At 42.2% G+C, this 18,229-nt stretch overlaps 1 protein-coding gene across 2 annotated transcripts in view; it reads left to right on the top strand.

Annotated features, from left to right (window-relative positions):
• The window catches only part of RAB36 (RAB36, member RAS oncogene family), an 80,465-nt gene extending 63,111 nt beyond the window's left edge, over window positions 1-17,354 (top strand). For both annotated transcript variants that reach the window (XM_088477884.1, XM_088477883.1), the window contains exon 10: window positions 16,254-17,354. In XM_088477884.1, coding sequence (XP_088334010.1) covers window positions 16,254-16,318 — 65 coding nt within the window. In that variant the 3' untranslated portion in view covers window positions 16,319-17,354. The remainder of the gene's footprint in view (window positions 1-16,253) is intronic.
• Window positions 17,355-18,229: the final 875 nt, after the last annotated feature.

Here is an 18,229-nt window from a genome sequence, read left to right as displayed (position 1 = left end):
TTATATAGTGTTTCCTCTCATTAGTTGTTGCTCTCCCTATAGTGTTTCCCCTCATTAGTCATTGCTCTCCCTATAGTGTTTCCCCTAATTAGTCATTGCTCTCCCTATAGTGTTTCCCCTCATTAGTCATTGCTCTCCCTACAGTGTTTCCCCTCATTAGTCATTGCTCTCCTTATAGTGTTTCCCCTCATTAGTCATTGCTCTCCTTATAGTGTTTCCCCTCATTAGTCATTGCTCTCCCTATAGTTTTTTCCCTCATTAGCCATTGCTCTCCCTATAGTGTTTCCCCTCATTAGTCATTGCTCTCCTTATAGTGTTTCCCCTCATTAGTCATTGCTCTCCTTATAGTGTTTCCCCTCATTAGTCATTGCTCTCCTTATAGTTTTTTCCCTCATTAGTCATTACTCTCCTTATATAGTGTTTCCTCTCATTAGTTGTTGCTCTCCCTATAGTGTTTCCCCTCATTAGTCATTGCTCTCCCTATAGTGTTTCCCCTCATTAGTCATTGCTCTCCCTATAGTTTTTTCCCTCATTAGTCATTACTCTCCTTATATAGTGTTTCCTCTCATTAGTTGTTGCTCTCCCTATAGTGCTTCCCCTCATTAGTCATTGCTCTCCCTATAGTGTTTCCCCTCATTAGTCATTGCTCTCCCTACAGTGTTTCCCCTCATTAGTCATTGCTCTCCTTATAGTGTTTCCCCTCAATAGTCATTGCTCTCCTTATAGTGTTTCCCCTCATTAGTCATTGCTCTCCCTATAGTTTTTTCCCTCATTAGCCATTGCTCTCCCTATAGTGTTTCCCCTCATTAGTCATTGCTCTCCCTATAGTGTTTTCCCTCATTAGTCATTGCTCTCCTTATAGTGTTTCCCCTCATTAGTCATTGCTCTCCCTATAGTGTTTTCCCTCATTAGCCATTGCTCTCCCTATAGTGTTTCCCCTCATTAGTCATTGCTCTCCTTATAGTGTTTCCCCTCATTAGTCATTGCTCTCCTTATAGTGTTTCCCCTCATTAGTCATTGCTCTCCTTATAGTGTTTCCCCTCATTAGTCATTGCTCTCCTTATAGTGTTTCCCCTCATTAGTCATTGCTCTCCTTATAGTGTTTCCCCTCATTAGTCACTGCTCTCCCTATAGTGTTTCCCCTCATTAGTCATTGCTCTCCTTATAGTGTTTCCCCTCATTAGTCATTGCTCTCCTTATAGTGTTTCCCCTCATTAGTCATTGCTCTCCTTATAGTGTTTCCCCTCATTAGTCATTGCTCTCCCTATAGTGTTTCCCCTCATTAGTCATTGCTCTCCTTATAGTGTTTCCCCTCATTAGTCATTGCTCTCCATATAGTGTTTCCCCTCATTAGTCATTGCTCTCCTTATAGTGTTTCCCCTCATTAGTCATTGCTCTCCCTACAGTGTTTCCCCTCATTAGTCATTGCTCTCCCTATAGTTTTTTCCCTCATTAGCCATTGCTCTCTCTATAGTGTTTCCCCTCATTAGCCATTGCTCTCCTTATAGTGTTTCCCCTCATTAGCCATTGCTCTCCTTATAGTGTTTCCCCTCATTAGTCATTGCTCTCCTTATAGTGTTTCCCCTCATTAGTCATTGCTCTCCCTAGAGTGTTTCCCCTCATTAGTCATTGCTCTCCCTATAGTTTTTTCCCTCATTAGCCATTGCTCTCCCTATAGTGTTTCCCCTCATTAGCCATTGCTCTCCCTATAGTGTTTCCCCTCATTAGCCATTGCTCTCCCTATAGTGTTTCCCCTCATTAGTCATTGCTCTCCTTATAGTGTTTCCCCTCATTAGTCATTGCTCTCCTTATAGTGTTTCCCCTGATTAGTCATTGCTCTCCCTATAGTGTTTCCCTCATTAGCCATTGCTCTCCCTATAGTGTTTCCCCTCATTAGTCATTGCTCTCCCTATAGTGTTTCCCTCATTAGCCATTGCTCTCCCTATAGTGTTTCCCCTCATTAGCCATTGCTCTCCCTATAGTGTTTCCCTCATTAGCCATTGCTCTCCCTATAGTGTTTCCCTCATTAGCCATTGCTCTCCCTATAGTGTTTCCCCTCATTAGCCATTGCTCTCCCTATAGTGTTTCCCCTCATTAGTCATTGCTCTCCTTATAGTGTTTCCCCTCATTAGTCATTGCTCTCCTTATAGTGTTTCCCCTCATTAGTCATTGCTCTCCTTATAGTGTTTCCCCTCATTAGTCATTGCTCTCCTTATAGTGTTTCCCCTCATTAGTCATTGCTCTCCCTATAGTTTTTTCCCTCATTAGCCATTGCTCTCCCTATAATGTTTCCCTTCATTAGTCATTGCTCTCCTTATAGTGTTTCCCCTCATTAGCCATTGCTCTCCTTATAGTGTTTCCCCTCATTAGTCATTGCTCTCCTTATAGTGTTTCCCCTCATTAGTCATTGCTCTCCCTACAGTGTTTCCCCTCATTAGTCATTGCTCTCCCTATAGTTTTTTCCCTCATTAGCCATTGCTCTCCCTATAGTGTTTCCCCTCATTAGTCATTGCTCTCCTTATAGTGTTTCCCCTCATTAGTCATTGCTCTCCTTATAGTGTTTCCCCTCATTAGTCATTGCTCTCCCTATAGTGTTTCCCCTCATTAGTCATTGCTCTCCCTATAGTGTTTCCCCTCATTAGTCATTGCTCTCCTTATAGTGTTTCCCCTCATTAGTCATTGCTCTCTCTATAGTGTTTCCCCTCATTAGTCATTGCTCTCTCTATAGTGTTTCCCCTCATTAGTCATTGCTCTCCCTACAGTGTTTCCCCTCATTAGTCATTGCTCTCCCTATAGTTTTTTCCCTCATTAGTCATTGCTCTCCCTAAAGTGTTTCCCCTCATTAGTCATTGCTCTCCTTATAGTGTTTCCCCTCATTAGTCATTGCTCTCTCTATAGTGTTTCCCCTCATTAGTCATTGCTCTCTCTATAGTGTTTCCCCTCATTAGTCATTGCTCTCCCTACAGTGTTTCCCCTCATTAGTCATTGCTCTCCCTATAGTTTTTTCCCTCATTAGTCATTACTCTCCTTATATAGTGTTTCCTCTCATTAGTTGTTGCTCTCCCTATAGTGTTTCCCCTCCTTAGTCATTGCTCTCCCTATAGTGTTTCCCATCATTAGTCATTGCTCTCCCTATAGTGTTTCCCCTCATTAGTCATTGCTCTCCCTATAGTGTTTCCCCTCATTAGTCATTGCTCTCCCTATAGTGTTTCCTCTCATTAGTCGTTGCTCTCCCTATAGTGTTTTCCCTCATTAGTCATTGCTCTCCCTATAGTGTTTCCCCTCATTAGTCATTGCTCTCCCTATAGTGTTTCCCCTCATTAGTCATTGCTCTCCTTATAGCGTTTCCCCTCATTAGTCATTGCTCTCCCTATAGCGTTTCCCCTCATTAGTCATTGCTCTCCTTATAGTGTTTCCCCTCATTAGCCATTGCTCTCCCTATAGTTTTTTCCCTCATTAGTCATTGCTCTCCTTATAGTGTTTCCCCTCATTAGCCATTGCTCTCCCTATAGTTTTTTCCCTCATTAGCCATTGCTCTCCCTATAGTGTTTCCCTCATTAGCCATTGCTCTCCCTATAGTGTTTCCCCTCATTAGTCATTGCTCTCCTTATAGTGTTTCCCCTCATTAGTCATTGCTCTCCCTATAGTTTTTTCCCTCATTAGTCATTGATCTCCCTATAGTGTTTCCCCTCATTAGTCATTGCTTTCCCTATAGTGTTTCCCCTCATTAGTCATTGCTCTCCTTATAGTGTTTCCCCTCATTAGTCATTGCTCTCTCTATAGTGTTTCCCCTCATTAGTCATTGCTCTCTCTATAGTGTTTCCCCTCCTTAGTCATTGCTCTCCCTACAGTGTTTCCCCTCATTAGTCATTGCTCTCCCTATAGTTTTTTCCCTCATTAGTCATTACTCTCCTTATATAGTGTTTCCTCTCATTAGTCGTTGCTCTCCCTATAGTGTTTCCAATCATTAGTCGTTGCTCTCCCTATAGTGTTTCCCCTCATTAGTCATTGCTCTCCCTATAGTGTTTCCCCTCATTAGTCATTGCTCTCCCTATAGTGTTTCCCCTCATTAGTCTTTGCTCTCCCTATAGTGTTTCCCCTCATTAGTCATTGCTCTCCCTATAGTGTTTCCTCTCATTAGTTGTTGCTCTCCCTATAGTGTTTTCCCTCATTAGTCATTGCTCTCCCTATAGTGTTTCCCCTCATTAGTCATTGCTCTCCCTATAGTGTTTCCCCTCATTAGTCATTGCTCTCCTTATAGTGTTTCCCCTCATTAGTCATTGCTCTCCCTATAGTTTTTTCCCTCATTAGCCATTGCTCTCCCTATAGTGTTTCCCTCATTAGCCATTGCTCTCCCTATAGTGTTTCCCCTCATTAGTCATTGCTCTCCTTATAGTGTTTCCCCTCATTAGTCATTGCTCTCCTTATAGTGTTTCCCCTCATTAGTCATTGCTCTCCTTATAGTGTTTCCCCTCATTAGTCATTGCTCTCCTTATAGTGTTTCCCCTCATTAGTCATTGCTCTCCTAATAGTGTTTCCCCTCATTAGTCATTGCTCTCCTTATAGTGTTTCCCCTCATTAGTCATTGCTCTCCCTATAGTGTTTCCCCTCATTAGTCATTGCTCTCCTTATAGTGTTTCCCCTCATTAGTCATTGCTCTCCTTATAGTGTTTCCCCTCATTAGTCATTGCTCTCCCTATAGTGTTTCCCCGCATTAGTCATTGCTCTCCTTATAGTGTTTCCCCTCATTAGTCATTGCTCTCCTTATAGTGTTTCCCCTCATTAGTCATTGCTCTCCTTATAGTGTTTCCCCTCATTAGTCATTGCTCTCCTTATAGTGTTTCCCCTCATTAGTCATTGCTCTCCTTATAGTGTTTCCCCTCATTAGTCATTGCTCTCCTTATAGTGTTTCCCCTCATTAGTCATTGCTCTCCCTATAGTGTTTCCCCTCATTAGTCATTGCTCTCCTTATAGTGTTTCCCCTCATTAGTCATTGCTCTCCTTATAGTGTTTCCCCTCATTAGTCATTGCTCTCCCTATAGTGTTTCCCCTCATTAGTCATTGCTCTCCTTATAGTGTTTCCCCTCATTAGTCATTGCTCTCCTTATAGTGTTTCCCCTCATTAGTCATTGCTCTCCCTATAGTGTTTCCCCTCATTAGTCATTGCTCTCCTTATAGTGTTTCCCCTCATTAGTCATTGCTCTCCTTATAGTGTTTCCCCTCATTAGTCATTGCTCTCCTTATAGTGTTTCCCCTCATTAGTCATTGCTCTCCTTATAGTGTTTCCCCTCATTAGTCGTTGCTCTCCCTATAGTTTTTCCCCTCATTAGTCATTGCTCTCCCTATAGTGTTTCCTCTCATTAGTTGTTGCTCTCCCTATAGTGTTTTCCCTCATTAGTCATTGCTCTCCCTATAGTGTTTCCCCTCATTAGTCATTGCTCTCCCTATAGTGTTTCCCCTCATTAGTCATTGCTCTCCTTATAGTGTTTCCCCTCATTAGTCATTGCTCTCCCTATAGTTTTTTCCCTCATTAGCCATTGCTCTCCCTATAGTGTTTCCCTCATTAGCCATTGCTCTCCCTATAGTGTTTCCCCTCATTAGTCATTGCTCTCCTTATAGTGTTTCCCCTCATTAGTCATTGCTCTCCTTATAGTGTTTCCCCTCATTAGTCATTGCTCTCCTTATAGTGTTTCCCCTCATTAGTCATTGCTCTCCTTATAGTGTTTCCCCTCATTAGTCATTGCTCTCCTTATAGTGTTTCCCCTCATTAGTCATTGCTCTCCTTATAGTGTTTCCCCTCATTAGTCATTGCTCTCCCTATAGTGTTTCCCCTCATTAGTCATTGCTCTCCTTATAGTGTTTCCCCTCATTAGTCATTGCTCTCCTTATAGTGTTTCCCCTCATTAGTCATTGCTCTCCCTATAGTGTTTCCCCTCATTAGTCATTGCTCTCCTTATAGTGTTTCCCCTCATTAGTCATTGCTCTCCTTATAGTGTTTCCCCTCATTAGTCATTGCTCTCCTTATAGTGTTTCCCCTCATTAGTCATTGCTCTCCTTATAGTGTTTCCCCTCATTAGTCATTGCTCTCCCTATAGTTTTTTCCCTCATTAGCCATTGCTCTCCTTATAGTGTTTCCCCTCATTAGTCATTGCTCTCCCTATAGTTTTTTCCCTCATTAGCCATTGCTCTCCCTATAGTGTTTCCCCTCATTAGTCATTGCTCTCCTTATAGTGTTTCCCCTCATTAGTCATTGCTCTCCTTATAGTGTTTCCCCTCATTAGTCATTGCTCTCCTTATAGTGTTTCCCCTCATTAGTCTTTGCTCTCCTTATAGTGTTTCCCCTCATTAGTCATTGCTCTCCTTATAGTGTTTCCCCTCATTCGTCATTGCTCTCCTTCTGGTGTTTCCCCTCATTAGTCATTGCTCTCCTTATAGTGTTTCCCCTCATTAGTCATTGCTCTCCCTATAGTGTTTCCCCTCATTAGTCATTGCTCTCCTTATAGTGTTTCCCCTCATTAGTCATTGCTCTCCTTATAGTGTTTCCCCTCATTAGTCATTGCTCTCCTTATAGTGTTTCCCCTCATTAGTCATTGCTCTCCTTATAGTGTTTCCCCTCATTAGTCATTGCTCTCCCTATAGTTTTTTCCCTCATTAGCCATTGCTCTCCTTATAGTGTTTCCCCTCATTAGTCATTGCTCTCCCTACAGTGTTTCCCCTCATTAGTCATTGCTCTCCCTATAGTTTTTTCCCTCATTAGCCATTGCTCTCCCTATAGTGTTTCCCCTCATTAGTCATTGCTCTCCTTATAGTGTTTCCCCTCATTAGCCATTGCTCTCCCTATAGTGTTTCCCCTCATTAGTCATTGCTCTCCCTATAGTTTTTTCCCTCATTAGCCATTGCTCTCCTTACAGTGTTTCCCCTCATTAGCCATTGCTCTCCTTACAGTGTTTCCCCTCATTAGTCATTGCTCTCCCTATAGTGTTTCCCCTCATTAGTCATTGCTCTCCTTATAGTGTTTCCCCTCATTAGCCATTGCTCTCCCTACAGTGTTTCCCCTCATTACTCATTGCTCTCCCTATAGTTTTTTCCCTCATTAGCCATTGCTCTCCTTATAGTGTTTCCCCTCATTAGTCATTGCTCTCCTTATAGTGTTTCCCCTCATTAGTCATTGCTCTCCCTATAGTGTTTCCCCTCATTAGTCATTGCTCTCCTTACAGTGTTTCCCCTCATTAGTCATTGCTCTCCTTACAGTGTTTCCCCTCATTAGTCATTGCTCTCCTTATATAGTGTTTCCTCTCATTAGTTGTTGCTCTCCTTATATAGTGTTTCCCCTCATTAGTCATTGCTCTCCTTATATAGTGTTTCCTCTCATTAGTTGTTGCTCTCCCTATAGTGTTTCCCCTCATTAGTCATTGCTCTCCTTATATAGTGTTTCCGCTCATTAGTTGTTGCTCTCCCTATAGTGTTTCCACTCAATAGTCATTACTCTCCTTATATAGTGTTTCCTCTCATTAGTCACTGCTCTCCCTATAGTGTTTTCCATAATTAGTCATTGCTCTCCTTATATAGTGTTTCCCCTCATTAGTTGTTGCTCTCCCTACACTGTTTCCCCTCATTAGTCATTGCTCTCCCTACAGTGTTTCCCCTCATTAGTCATTGCTCTCCCTACAGTGTTTCCCCTCATTAGTCATTGCTCTCCCTACAGTGTTTCCCCTCATTAATCATTGCTCTCCCTATAGTTTTTTCCCTCATTAGCCATTGCTCTCCCTATAGTGTTTCCCCTCATTAGTCATTGCTCTCCTTACAGTGTTTCCCCTCATTAGTTGTTGCTCTCCCTATAGTGTTTTCCCTAATTAGTCATTGCTCTCCTTATATAGTGTTTCCTCTCATTAGTTGTTGCTCTCCCTACAGTGTTTTCCCTAATTAGTCATTGCTCTCCTTATATAGTGTTTCCTCTCATTAGTTGTTGCTCTCCCTATAGTGTTTTCCCTCATTAGTCATTGCTCTCCCTATGGTAGAGACTATTTCCGCTTCAGATATTGTACCTGGAAGTGACGTGTACTAAGGGCAGAGGTGCAGTTTCCTGCCCACACAGTCAGTCAAAAAAAGAAAGTCAGCCCCACGCGGGCTCGCTTCACTCGCCTTGTTGCGGGCACGGTGGCTCGTTACACTTGCCACATGGTTATATTCCCCCTCTATGCCCACTTGGAGAGTAGGTGATGAAGTTGGACACTGGCTGATGACATCATGGTCAAGCTATGGAAGGGGATCTAGCTGCTTCCCTCTCCCTATAGTGTTTCCACTCATTAGCCATTGCTCTCCCTATAGTGTTTCCCCTCATTAGTCATTGCTCTCCTTATAGTGTTTCCCCTCATTAGTCATTGCTCTCCTTATAGTGTTTCCCCTCATTAGTCATTGCTCTCCTTATAGTGTTTCCCCTCATTAGTCATTGCTCTCCCTATAGTGTTTCCCTCATTAGCCATTGCTCTCCCTATAGTGTTTCCCCTCATTAGTCATTGCTCTCCCTATAGTGTTTCCCCTCATTAGTCATTGCTCTCCTTATAGTGTTTCCCCTCATTAGTCATTGCTCTCTCTATAGTGTTTCCCCTCATTAGTCATTGCTCTCTCTATAGTGTTTCCCCTCATTAGTCATTGCTCTCCCTACAGTGTTTCCCCTCATTAGTCATTGCTCTCCCTATAGTTTTTTCCCTCATTAGTCATTGCTCTCCCTAAAGTGTTTCCCCTCATTAGTCATTGCTCTCCTTATAGTGTTTCCCCTCATTAGTCATTGCTCTCTCTATAGTGTTTCCCCTCATTAGTCATTGCTCTCTCTATAGTGTTTCCCCTCATTAGTCATTGCTCTCCCTACAGTGTTTCCCCTCATTAGTCATTGCTCTCCCTATAGTTTTTTCCCTCATTAGTCATTACTCTCCTTATATAGTGTTTCTTCTCATTAGTTGTTGCTCTCCCTATAGTGTTTCCCCTCCTTAGTCATTGCTCTCCCTATAGTGTTTCCCCTCATTAGTCATTGCTCTCCCTATAGTGTTTCCCCTCATTAGTCATTGCTCTCCCTATAGTGTTTCCCCTCATTAGTCATTGCTCTCCCTATAGTGTTTCCTCTCATTAGTCGTTGCTCTCCCTATAGTGTTTTCCCTCATTAGTCATTGCTCTCCCTATAGTGTTTCCCCTCATTAGTCATTGCTCTCCCTATAGTGTTTCCCCTCATTATTCATTGCTCTCCTTATAGCGTTTCCCCTCATTAGTCATTGCTCTCCCTATAGCGTTTCCCCTCATTAGTCATTGCTCTCCTTATAGTGTTTCCCCTCATTAGCCATTGCTCTCCCTATAGTTTTTTCCCTCTTTAGTCATTGCTCTCCTTATAGTGTTTCCCCTCATTAGCCATTGCTCTCCCTATAGTTTTTTCCCTCATTAGCCATTGCTCTCCCTATAGTGTTTCCCTCATTAGCCATTGCTCTCCCTATAGTGTTTCCCCTCATTAGTCATTGCTCTCCTTATAGTGTTTCCCCTCATTAGTCATTGCTCTCCCTATAGTTTTTTCCCTCATTAGTCATTGATCTCCCTATAGTGTTTCCCCTCATTAGTCATTGCTTTCCCTATAGTGTTTCCCCTCATTAGTCATTGCTCTCCTTATAGTGTTTCCCCTCATTAGTCATTGCTCTCTCTATAGTGTTTCCCCTCATTAGTCATTGCTCTCCCTATAGTGTTTCCCCTCCTTAGTCATTGCTCTCCCTACAGTGTTTCCCCTCATTAGTCATTGCTCTCCCTATAGTTTTTTCCCTCATTAGTCATTACTCTCCTTATATAGTGTTTCCTCTCATTAGTCGTTGCTCTCCCTATAGTGTTTCCAATCATTAGTCGTTGCTCTCCCTATAGTGTTTCCCCTCATTAGTCATTGCTCTCCCTATAGTGTTTCCCCTCATTAGTCATTGCTCTCCCTATAGTGTTTCCCCTCATTAGTCATTGCTCTCCCTATAGTGTTTCCCCTCATTAGCCATTGCTCTCCCTATAGTGTTTCCCCTCATTAGTCATTGCTCTCCCTATAGTGTTTCCTCTCATTAGTTGTTGCTCTCCCTATAGTGTTTTCCCTCATTAGTCATTGCTCTCCCTATAGTGTTTCCCCTCATTAGTCATTGCTCTCCCTATAGTTTTTTCCCTCATTAGCCATTGCTCTCCCTATAGTGTTTCCCCTCATTAGTCATTGCTCTCCTTATAGTGTTTCCCCTCATTAGTCATTGCTCTCCTTATAGTGTTTCCCCTCATTAGTCATTGCTCTCCTTATAGTGTTTCCCCTCATTAGTCTTTGCTCTCCTTATAGTGTTTCCCCTCATTAGTCATTGCTCTCCTTATAGTGTTTCCCCTCATTAGTCATTGCTCTCCTTCTGGTGTTTCCCCTCATTAGTCATTGCTCTCCTTATAGTGTTTCCCCTCATTAGTCATTGCTCTCCCTATAGTGTTTCCCCTCATTAGTCATTGCTCTCCTTATAGTGTTTCCCCTCATTAGTCATTGCTCTCCTTATAGTGTTTCCCCTCATTAGTCATTGCTCTCCTTATAGTGTTTCCCCTCATTAGTCATTGCTCTCCTTATAGTGTTTCCCCTCATTAGTCATTGCTCTCCCTATAGTTTTTTCCCTCATTAGCCATTGCTCTCCTTATAGTGTTTCCCCTCATTAGTCATTGCTCTCCCTACAGTGTTTCCCCTCATTAGTCATTGCTCTCCCTATAGTTTTTTCCCTCATTAGCCATTGCTCTCCCTATAGTGTTTCCCCTCATTAGTCATTGCTCTCCTTATAGTGTTTCCCCTCATTAGCCATTGCTCTCCCTATAGTGTTTCCCCTCATTAGTCATTGCTCTCCCTATAGTTTTTTCCCTCATTAGCCATTGCTCTCCTTATAGTGTTTCCCCTCATTAGCCATTGCTCTCCTTACAGTGTTTCCCCTCATTAGTCATTGCTCTCCCTATAGTGTTTCCCCTCATTAGTCATTGCTCTCCTTATAGTGTTTCCCCTCATTAGCCATTGCTCTCCCTACAGTGTTTCCCCTCATTAGTCATTGCTCTCCCTATAGTTTTTTCCCTCATTAGCCATTGCTCTCCTTATAGTGTTTCCCCTCATTAGTCATTGCTCTCCTTATAGTGTTTCCCCTCATTAGTCATTGCTCTCCCTATAGTGTTTCCCCTCATTAGTCATTGCTCTCCTTACAGTGTTTCCCCTCATTAATCATTGCTCTCCTTACAGTGTTTCCCCTCATTAGTCATTGCTCTCCTTATATAGTGTTTCCTCTCATTAGTTGTTGCTCTCCTTATATAGTGTTTCCCCTCATTAGTCATTGCTCTCCTTATATAGTGTTTCCTCTCATTAGTTGTTGCTCTCCCTATAGTGTTTCCCCTCATTAGTCATTGCTCTCCTTATATAGTGTTTCCTCTCATTAGTTGTTGCTCTCCCTATAGTGTTTCCACTCAATAGTCATTACTCTCCTTATATAGTGTTTCCTCTCATTAGTCACTACTCTCCCTATAGTGTTTTCCATAATTAGTCATTGCTCTCCTTATATAGTGTTTCCCCTCATTAGTTGTTGCTCTCCCTACACTGTTTCCCCTCATTAGTCATTGCTCTCCCTACAGTGTTTCCCCTCATTAGTCATTGCTCTCCCTACAGTGTTTCCCCTCATTAGTCATTGCTCTCCCTATAGTGTTTCCCCTCATTAGTCATTGCTCTCCTTACAGTGTTTCCCCTCATTAGTTGTTGCTCTCCCTACAGTGTTTTCCCTAATTAGTCATTGCTCTCCTTATATAGTGTTTCCTCTCATTAGTTGTTGCTCTCCCTACAGTGTTTTCCCTAATTAGTCATTGCTCTCCTTATATAGTGTTTCCTCTCATTAGTTGTTGCTCTCCCTATAGTGTTTTCCCTCATTAGTCATTGCTCTCCCTATAGTGTTTTCCCTCATTAGTCATTGCTCTCCCTATAGTGTTTCCCCTCATTAGTCATTGCTCTCCTTACAGTGTTTCCCCTCATTAGTTGTTGCTCTCCCTATAGTGTTTTCCCTAATTAGTCATTGCTCTCCTTATATAGTGTTTCCTCTCATTAGTTGTTGCTCTCCCTACAGTGTTTTCCCTAATTAGTCATTGCTCTCCTTATATAGTGATTCCTCTCATTAGTTGTTGCTCTCCCTATAGTGTTTTCCCTCATTAGTCATTGCTCTCCCTATGGTAGAGACTATTTCCGCTTCAGATATTGTACCTGGAAGTGACGTGTACTAAGGGCAGAGGTGCAGTTTCCTGCCCACACAGTCAGTCAATAAAAGAAAGTCAGCCCCACGCGGGCTCGCTTCACTCGCCTTGTTGCGGGCACGGTGGCTCGTTACACTTGCCACATGGTTATATTCCCCCTCTATGCCCACTTGGAGAGTAGGTGATGAAGTTGGACACTGGCTGATGACATCATGGTCAAGCTATGGAAGGGGATCTAGCTGCTTCCCTCTCCCTATAGTGTTTCCACTCATTAGTTGTTGCTCTCCCTATAGTGTTTCCACTCATTAGTTGTTGCTCTCCCTATAGTGTTTCCCCTCATTAGTCATTGCTCTCCTTATAGTGTTTCCCCTCATTAGTCATTGCTCTCCCTATAGTTTTTTCCCTCATTAGTCATTGATCTCCCTATAGTGTTTCCCCTCATTAGTCATTGCTTTCCCTATAGTGTTTCCCCTCATTAGTCATTGCTCTCCTTATAGTGTTTCCCCTCATTAGTCATTGCTCTCTCTATAGTGTTTCCCCTCATTAGTCATTGCTCTCTCTATAGTGTTTCCCCTCCTTAGTCATTGCTCTCCCTACAGTGTTTCCCCTCATTAGTCATTGCTCTCCCTATAGTTTTTTCCCTCATTAGTCATTACTCTCCTTATATAGTGTTTCCTCTCATTAGTCGTTGCTCTCCCTATAGTGTTTCCAATCATTAGTCGTTGCTCTCCCTATAGTGTTTCCCCTCATTAGTCATTGCTCTCCCTATAGTGTTTCCCCTCATTAGTCATTGCTCTCCCTATAGTGTTTCCCCTCATTAGCCATTGCTCTCCCTATAGTGTTTCCCCTCATTAGTCATTGCTCTCCCTATAGTGTTTCCTCTCATTAGTTGTTGCTCTCCCTATAGTGTTTTCCCTCATTAGTCATTGCTCTCCCTATAGTGTTTCCCCTCATTAGTCATTGCTCTCCCTATAGTTTTTTCCCTCATTAGCCATTGCTCTCCCTATAGTGTTTCCCCTCATTAGTCATTGCTCTCCTTATAGTGTTTCCCCTCATTAGTCATTGCTCTCCTTATAGTGTTTCCCCTCATTAGTCATTGCTCTCCTTATAGTGTTTCCCCTCATTAGTCTTTGCTCTCCTTATAGTGTTTCCCCTCATTAGTCATTGCTCTCCTTATAGTGTTTCCCCTCATTAGTCATTGCTCTCCTTCTGGTGTTTCCCCTCATTAGTCATTGCTCTCCTTATAGTGTTTCCCCTCATTAGTCATTGCTCTCCCTATAGTGTTTCCCCTCATTAGTCATTGCTCTCCTTATAGTGTTTCCCCTCATTAGTCATTGCTCTCCTTATAGTGTTTCCCCTCATTAGTCATTGCTCTCCTTATAGTGTTTCCCCTCATTAGTCATTGCTCTCCTTATAGTGTTTCCCCTCATTAGTCATTGCTCTCCCTATAGTTTTTTCCCTCATTAGCCATTGCTCTCCTTATAGTGTTTCCCCTCATTAGTCATTGCTCTCCCTACAGTGTTTCCCCTCATTAGTCATTGCTCTCCCTATAGTTTTTTCCCTCATTAGCCATTGCTCTCCCTATAGTGTTTCCCCTCATTAGTCATTGCTCTCCTTATAGTGTTTCCCCTCATTAGCCATTGCTCTCCCTATAGTGTTTCCCCTCATTAGTCATTGCTCTCCCTATAGTTTTTTCCCTCATTAGCCATTGCTCTCCTTATAGTGTTTCCCCTCATTAGCCATTGCTCTCCTTACAGTGTTTCCCCTCATTAGTCATTGCTCTCCCTATAGTGTTTCCCCTCATTAGTCATTGCTCTCCTTATAGTGTTTCCCCTCATTAGCCATTGCTCTCCCTACAGTGTTTCCCCTCATTAGTCATTGCTCTCCCTATAGTTTTTTCCCTCATTAGCCATTGCTCTCCTTATAGTGTTTCCCCTCATTAGTCATTGCTCTCCTTATAGTGTTTCCCCTCATTAGTCATTGCTCTCCCTATAGTGTTTTCCCTCATTAGTCATTGCTCTCCCTATAGTGTTTCCCCTCATTAGTCATTGCTCTCCTTACAGTGTTTCCCCTCATTAGTCGTTGCTCTCCTTATATAGTGATTCCCCTCATTAGTTGTTGCTCTCCCTATAGTGTTTTCCCTAATTAGTCATTGCTCTCCTTATATAGTGTTTCCTCTCATTAGTTGTTGCTCTCCCTACAGTGTTTTCCCTAATTAGTCATTGCTCTCCTTATATAGTGATTCCTCTCATTAGTTGTTGCTCTCCCTATAGTGTTTTCCCTCATTAGTCATTGCTCTCCCTATGGTAGAGACTATTTCCGCTTCAGATATTGTACCTGGAAGTGACGTGTACTAAGGGCAGAGGTGCAGTTTCCTGCCCACACAGTCAGTCAATAAAAGAAAGTCAGCCCCACGCGGGCTCGCTTCACTCGCCTTGTTGCGGGCACGGTGGCTCGTTACACTTGCCACATGGTTATATTCCCCCTCTATGCCCACTTGGAGAGTAGGTGATGAAGTTGGACACTGGCTGATGACATCATGGTCAAGCTATGGAAGGGGATCTAGCTGCTTCCCTCTCCCTATAGTGTTTCCACTCATTAGTTGTTGCTCTCCCTATAGTGTTTCCACTCATTATTCGTTGCTTATCATTAGTTCCTGCACTCCCTATGGTGCTTAAATCTGTTAGTGTATCAAACAGAGACATATAGATAAATGGTATGTTTTTTTTAGAAGCAAACACATAGTGAATTGACTATTGGATGATTATAGCTTTTACACGCACTCTCTCCCTCTTTGCAGTCGATGATTGTCTATACTTACACATGCATCGTTACCAGCTTGTTATAAAAATTGTATTACATTCTATATTTGGTGTACATTATTATGTTTAAAATAAAAGGGGATGGGGAGCAAGCCGGAAACCATAGGCTGCATGTTAGATAGTGGAAGTAGCAGGGCCTGTTGTGAGCAATGGTGGCTCCTATTAGAAGATGCTTGTAGGCAGAAGTGATCGGTTCTGATCACAAACATAAGTAACTTTCAGCATCATAGCCTAGTCAAATCCTAATTGTATAGCTATATAAAAGTTTAAAATAAGAGCTACAAAGGCAAAATGCCAGTATGTTACTAAAATGAGCATCTGAATGGTGAGACTCAGACTGGTGCAGGAAGATTGTGGTATCAAATACACTTCTGTGTAATATATAAATCTGTTATGTAAAGTATATACACTTGTTTATTATTGGATGAACTTGTATGTTAGCTTTAGTGACTCCTTAACACTCGTTTGCTAGTTACAATTTTTCAAAATGTAAAACTGTAGTTCAAGGTTAGGGCTATAGGGGCGCTTTATTGAAAAAAAAAAAACTATATTACATATAAAAACACAGTCAATATTTTGCAAGTATGTTACATTGTTACAGAACAAAACTTTAATTTCAATATGGCATCTCCATAGAATCAAACCGCCAATGTATACATAGGATAGAGGAGGATGTAGTCATTAGGTCGATAACAATGTTGACATTCATATTAAGAATGGTGAATGTCGACACCATAATGTTGACACCACAATACCAACATTTATTATGTCAACATTGTAGAAATGTTGACATTCTCAGAAAGTCGACATATGAAATGCTGACATGGGGCCTCATGCAGAGTTGTATGCTGTTAGCATCGCTGATGCATCTTTGGACACAGCAGTGATGCTAACATATGCTAATGCCGCAGGAGGCATCTTGTGTAAATAGACGCATCCTGCCGGCTACTGTGATCTGCTGCTGCGTCCGTGGACTCTATGTCGACATTTCATCATGTGTCTACATGATGAATGTTGACATGGAATGTCAACATATCATACCTAACCCTATAGAGGAGACTTATAAAGACTAGTATTGTAATGCAGGGTATAGCTACTGTGATGCTTTATATAAATAATGAAATAATTGTATGTTCATCAGTGTTACTGATAATACTTACTGTCATATATCTTCTGTACTTTCAGAACTTGATGGGAATTCTTCTGAGAAAAAGGAAAATGATTCCCAGAATAATATGAACTGCTGTTAGAGTCTGTCTAAGGTTGCCCTTAGGAGCGCAGGTGTTACAACCCCAGTGTTTGGCATCTTGAGTTCCCTGGAAACTAAACTGGCAAGGACATCTCACAGTCTGAACATTTAGTGGTAATGACAGCATCTCGTTGAGCTCAGATGCAGGAATATCTGTACTGCCCACAACATACCAAGACATTACTGCATCAGGACCACACATCCTCTCGGTTGCATCATTCTGCATTAAAAAGCACCATTGCATTTAAAGCTTGGATGATTTTCTCATTGTGGAGTAATATATAGGGAAATCTTCAAAAATTTTGTAGCAATAAATAACAAATGTTTTATGTGTAATTGAAAAAAAAAAAAAAAATACCAGACATTAATTTCATTTCCATTACATAACCCTGTACATTTTCTTATTCTTATTTGCATTAATTTTATAATCATGAATTTTTTTAAGTCATTAAGTTCTAATTGATTTTGCTCACTGCCATCTGTCTGCGTTATTTTATAGCGGCTGTTGGCAGGATGTCCAGCTGCTTGTGCCATGAAGAAGTTGATGTTTACTTACTGGTGCCCTAGTATGTATAAATCCATGTTATAGCACAGTAGTTCCCCAGTCTGACCACCACTCAGTGGGATTAGTGTTATTGATGCTGATAAACAAGCACTGTATTTAACACATAACCGCCTATATGTAAATCATGCAGTCTAATCAAGGTCAGGGCTGACCAGCTGGTGGCCTGTGGACCACATGTGGACCTCTAAAGCTTTGCTGGGGTGCTCAGCCTCTCTGACAGCTCCAAGAGTATGTTGGATGATATAAATGTTTGAATGGTATTTGACCCACAACTACATAGTTGTACCTAGAAAAGTTGCCCTATTAATAGAAATTTTTGGACACTGACAGTTTATTTTAATTTATACTGTACTGTATTTGAAAATATAAGTATTCTACCTGCCTTACAGATACCCATTTGGGAGATTATTGTTTTACTACTTCAGAGACTTGTAGTAACTCTTCTAGAAACATTCTTGCAAGAAAAAATAAAAATGAGGTATTAAAAAAATATTGTGCGTTATACTTTATTTTTAAAGCAAAGTAAGACAACAGTTTTATAACCAGCCACCTAAATGCAGGTATTAGTTGGAGGTCACATGTTACATGACCTTTCTTTGTGAGTCACTGTGGACTGATGCAGAATAATCAACTAATGCAATGTTAGCTGTGTGTGCATTCACCAAACCTGTGCAGTGGGTGCAAAGTCTGTTATATTCCAGGACTTTGCCACCATTTGATAAGTATAGAGCTAAGCTCAGCTTGGAATTAAACATGGTTTGAAAGCATAATGCCAGTCCCCTATTTATGAAGAAGGCATGGCAACAACACATGGGTGCATGGTTGTGAATTTTGGGCTCGCAGCTGAGAGGGGTGTGTTGGAGGGGATGAGGTTAATTTACAGAAGGCCGACCCGGTACTAAAGATAGTCATCGAAATGCAGACGCCTATCTTCAGCCCCACGCCGAAATCCTGACGGCCGGCATCCCGAACGAGGTAAGCCGGGGACAGTTAAGTTGTAACAACGGGTGGGAAGAGGGTTAGGTTTAGGCACCCCCTGGGACGGTCAGGGTTAGGCAACAAACTGTCCCCTGCCCGGGGATTAGGGTTAGGCTAGGGGAGAAGGGGTTAGGCACCCCAGGGGGAAGGTTAGGGTTAGGCACCCCTGGGGAGGGTTAAGTTTAGGGTGCAGGGAGGGGGGGTTAGGGTTAGCAACCACCAGGGGGAGGGTTAGGGTTAGGCACCCACCTGCAATTGTTTGACAGGCCTGGCCGTCATGCAGGCTTGGGCCGCTGCCTGTTACTTTGAACCCGTCAGCCTCTGCACTTGGCACCCCCATTACGAGGGATACTGTACTGCTGTACTGGG

Source organism: Taudactylus pleione, unplaced genomic scaffold, assembly GCF_031769625.1.
Source record: "Taudactylus pleione unplaced genomic scaffold, aTauple2 ptg000205l, whole genome shotgun sequence".
NCBI classification, from domain to species: Eukaryota; Metazoa; Chordata; class Amphibia; order Anura; family Myobatrachidae; genus Taudactylus; species Taudactylus pleione.
The sequence above is the reverse complement of the archived record's forward strand: the minus strand, read 5'-3'. Positions and strand labels throughout refer to the sequence as shown.